This window comes from Octodon degus, unplaced genomic scaffold (genome assembly GCF_000260255.1).
Source record: "Octodon degus isolate 3935 unplaced genomic scaffold, OctDeg1.0 scaffold00018, whole genome shotgun sequence".
NCBI lineage: Eukaryota > Metazoa > Chordata > Mammalia > Rodentia > Octodontidae > Octodon > Octodon degus.
Window position 1 is genome coordinate 16,174,656 of NW_004524594.1, and position 3,756 is coordinate 16,178,411.

The 3,756-nt window shown below is 59.9% G+C and overlaps 1 protein-coding gene across 4 annotated transcripts in view; it reads right to left on the reverse strand.

Moving 5' to 3' along the window:
* Positions 1-3,756, reverse strand: part of Ifitm10 (interferon induced transmembrane protein 10) — a 17,645-nt gene extending 13,889 nt beyond the window's left edge. Inside the window, exons 1-2 of one of the 4 annotated variants that reach the window (XM_023710722.1) lie at positions 3,500-3,756; positions 701-1,153 (exon numbers count right to left, since the gene is read on the reverse strand). In XM_023710722.1, coding sequence (XP_023566490.1) covers positions 701-1,153; positions 3,500-3,709 — 663 coding nt within the window. In that variant the 5' untranslated portion in view covers positions 3,710-3,756. Of the gene's footprint in view, positions 1-700; positions 1,154-1,836; positions 2,271-3,499 lie in introns of those variants that run through there. The other 3 variants (XM_023710723.1, XM_023710725.1, XM_023710724.1) reach the window with 3 other exon arrangements.

The following is a 3,756-nucleotide window of genomic DNA, read 5'->3' on the forward strand; positions in this document are numbered from 1 at the left end:
CGCTTGCCTGGCAAGCACAAAGGCCTGAGTTCAATCCCTGCTTCCACAAAAAAAAAAAAAGAAAAAAAAAAAAAGAAAAAGAAAAAGAAATTGTGCCCACTCTGGGTGAGGAGTGTGTTTGGGGAGTGTGAGCAGAGGCTTCCCTATTCTAGCTCTAGGCTGCTCCAGTCACTAAGTATCCCTCCACCAAATGCCAGGCTGGGTGTGTCCAGTGCCTGACATCAGGTTTCTAGGTGAGGGGGCCTACAAGGGCTCTGCCCTCACCACTCCTCTCTCAATAGACTCCAAGCCCTCTTCAGTTTCATGCTGGCTCTGTCTTCATTTGCTAAAGTATAGCTGCCAGCCAGGCTGAATTCCCACATGACAGGTCAAATTCCCACATTCCCTTACAGGGCTCTGAGTCCTGAGTCCCCCCTCCCCATGGCTTGGCTAAGCTGGCTGTGCCCAGCTGGTCCTGGTGAACCGAAGCACCATCAAGAAGCTTTTTCAGCTCAGCCTTTTGCTGCTGGCCCAGATCTAGCCAACACTAATCTCTGCACCCACCAGCATGTTCCCTTGAGGTTCTCAGACCCCTTGCCCCTTGATTGTATCTGCCCTGCATGTGGGCCGCTATGGGGTTGAGGGGGTAGAGCAACATAGCTAGGGCTCAACCTGCTAGCACCTCCCCCCATCACCCTCCATCCCTGCTGCCCCTGCTCACTTTGAGGGAGTAGGCCAACGCGATAAAGCCCAGGCAGCAGAAGTTGAGGTAGACAAAGTTGAAGATGGACCACAGGTAGTAGTCGTTCACCTCGGTGGTGTCCGGGTAGACCTCGATGACTGTTGTGGGGTTTGTCATGGTCTTCTTCTCGGCTAAGTGCTTGCAGGCCTGGGGGGCACCGGCCGCCCGCACACTGTCGGTCTTGCTGCTTTTGGACTCCATGGGGAACAGAGTGGGAGCCATGGGGGGTGAGGCTGAGGCCTCAGGGGCGGGGGCCACTGGAGCCTGCAAGGCGGGGGGCTTGGACACACAGGCAAAGCAGCCCTTGGGTGAACCTGCTGGGGGCCTTGGGATCCAGAAGGCCCCGTCCAGGGGGACACAGGCTTCCTGGGCGCCGTCCGTGGTGCTGGCCGGGGCTCCCAGCAGGGCTGGGCACTGGCCGTAGCCCTGGGCCTGGAGAAAGGAAGACAATAAGGAGAAGCTGGGCCCTATCTGATCTCAAGGCAGCAGCACTCCCCACTGAAGCCCCATCCAGAGACCCCATCTAAAATGAAGCTCCCCCAGAGGCCGCCAGCTGCTGTCTGCCACCTGCCTCCCCCACCCACTGGCCACTGCCAATGCCAGAGCCCTCCACAGCAGCCTTGGCAGGCACATCTCGGCTTTTCATCACTTTGCCATCTGCGCACCAACACCCACTGACATACACACAACAGCACCCCAAAGGCACCCCAACAGCACTCCCACGGACACACTGTTGCAATACACAGAGCTCCCTGGCACCCCAAACACCCCAGCACGCAGACCTACAAATACACTCCCCAGGTGCCGTCTGGCAGGACAGGCGCTTCTGAAGCCCCTGCCCACGGACAGGCAGACAGCAAACCCCAGTACCACTAGACAGGGTCCCCAACCCCTGGTACACTCAAGCTGACACTTCCAGGTAAACAACTGCCCACTGTGCTACGCACTGGACACGGACAGCGACGCAGGTTCAGACAGTCGCCAGAGGATAAACACAAGTGCCAGTCACCAAACTCTCAAGCATCGCCCCCCCCCCAATTCAGCCGAAATTGGTCTCTGGGACCCCAAGCGCGCACTCTCGCACACGAAGCCACCCACCCCCTAAACAGACGCACAATGACTCTGAAACGAACAGTTCTCCAAAGAGGCACCTAGGTGCCTGCGCTCCGCTCCACTCCGCGCGCGGTGCTCAGGGGTCTGTACCAGGTTCGTCCGCCCCCGCCAGCTCCGCTGCTGCTGCAGCTGCGGGAACTGTGCGTCCTCCCTCACCTACTGGAGACTGCCGCGGGCGGGCCAGACCCCTACGCCTGTGTGCGTGCGTCCTTCCGCCGTCCCGGGCCGTTGTCCGTTCGCCGACCCGCGTCCCGACCGCCCAACCTTGGAGGCGGAGAGCGCGCGGTGCTCTCCACGCTGCTGCCTCCCCCGTTGCCTGCGCCCACTCCGCAGCGCCAGGCCAGCCGCGGCTGCAGCCAGAGCCTGACTCACGGAGGCGGCGGTGGCGGCGGCGCTGGTGGTGGCGGCGGCCGCGGCGGCGCAGACACCTCCGCCTCCTCCGCCAGGAGGGCGGGGGCCTCCGGGACGGCCGGAAGCTGCGACCCTAGGGAGTCGCAGGCCGGGCAGGCTTGGGACCATTGCCATCCTAGCGCTGTGCCACCTCCACCTCCCCGGACCATATAGCCTGACAGTCCAGTTTACCCTGCTCCCACTCTCCCGCGAAGTCCCCTGCCCGGGTAGGAGCGGCTTTCCTGAGCCGTGCCTACCTCCCTTCCCAGTAGAGACGTCCTCCCTCTTGCTTTTCTCCCTTTCCAGAACTGCTGTCTCAAGCGCCCCTCATCCTGTCCCACCACCTCTGGGCCTGTTGAGTCCTACTTGCCACTGCCTCTCTCTGCCTGTCGAGTCCTTGCCCCTGCCGGTGAGATTCCAGTCCTAGTGGAGTGGAAATCTCATTCACTCCCCCTCCCTAGGCCTTGTGCCCCTCAGTCCAGTCTTGGTGCAGTGTGAGCCTCACAAAGCCCCCACCCGCCCATGGAGCCTCCGAGCCTGTCCTCTTTCTATTCCTGCCCTGACCCTGCTCCCAGCCAAGCCTGTTCCCAGCTTAGCTCCTGTCCCTAACCAAAACCCTCTCTGGAGTCTCTGACCCCTCAAAGTCCCCAAAGTTCTCCATCACAGTTCCAGAGTGGTATACCTCATCAAACCAACACACAAGCACCCATTTTTACAGTCCTGTCCCGGCAAATCTCCAGCCCCTATGGCCTCTCCAACCCTTCCCTGCTGAGTCTACCCAGGCCAGGACCTTTGCTAATCTCCCATCTCCCCCGAAGCCCTGCTGGAGCTCCTAGGCACCTGCCTGAGTCGGACCCCCCACACCTAGCCCACACTCGCTAATCTATTCACTCACAAAGGTGGTCTTGGATCCCGTGGTCCTTCACAAGTCAGCCTGTCCCTGCATAGGTGCAGTCAATTCAGAGCCAACATTCTGCTCCAAAGCCCTGGCCCTGGTCCTTTACTGTGACTCTCAATACTGGTAACCTTGGAGTTCAGTCCACGCACCTTCCAGGGGCCCTCTGTGCGCTTCCATGCCACCTGGGTCCTAGCCCTGAGGGTGCTCTATCCTACACCTCACTTCCCCTAACAATGCCAACCTCTCAGCTACAACCTCGCACACTCATGCTCTCTAGAACATTCATTCTCAACTGCCCCCCAGCAGAAAAGTCCTGATGAGTCCTCTTCTCTTTGAAAGAACCCCAGCCTTCCCTCCCTCAACATCCCCCACTATACCATACAGTTGCCGACACTGAGCGGGGTCCTCTTCGCTGGTCTGGTGGCCCTATTGGGCCCAGACCCTGCTCCTAAGCTCCTTGAAGCTGTGCTGATGCCCTCCTCCCTCTCCAGCCTGTCCTCCTGTCCAAGGCCCCATCTTTCCTCCTGGGAAGCCCTCTTCTGGAGTCCTCTCCGTTTGCCTCCAGCATCTCCAGGACCCTCCTTCATTCCTTCTCCCAGCCTCTCTAGGAGCCCATTCTCAAGTGAGTGCTCAC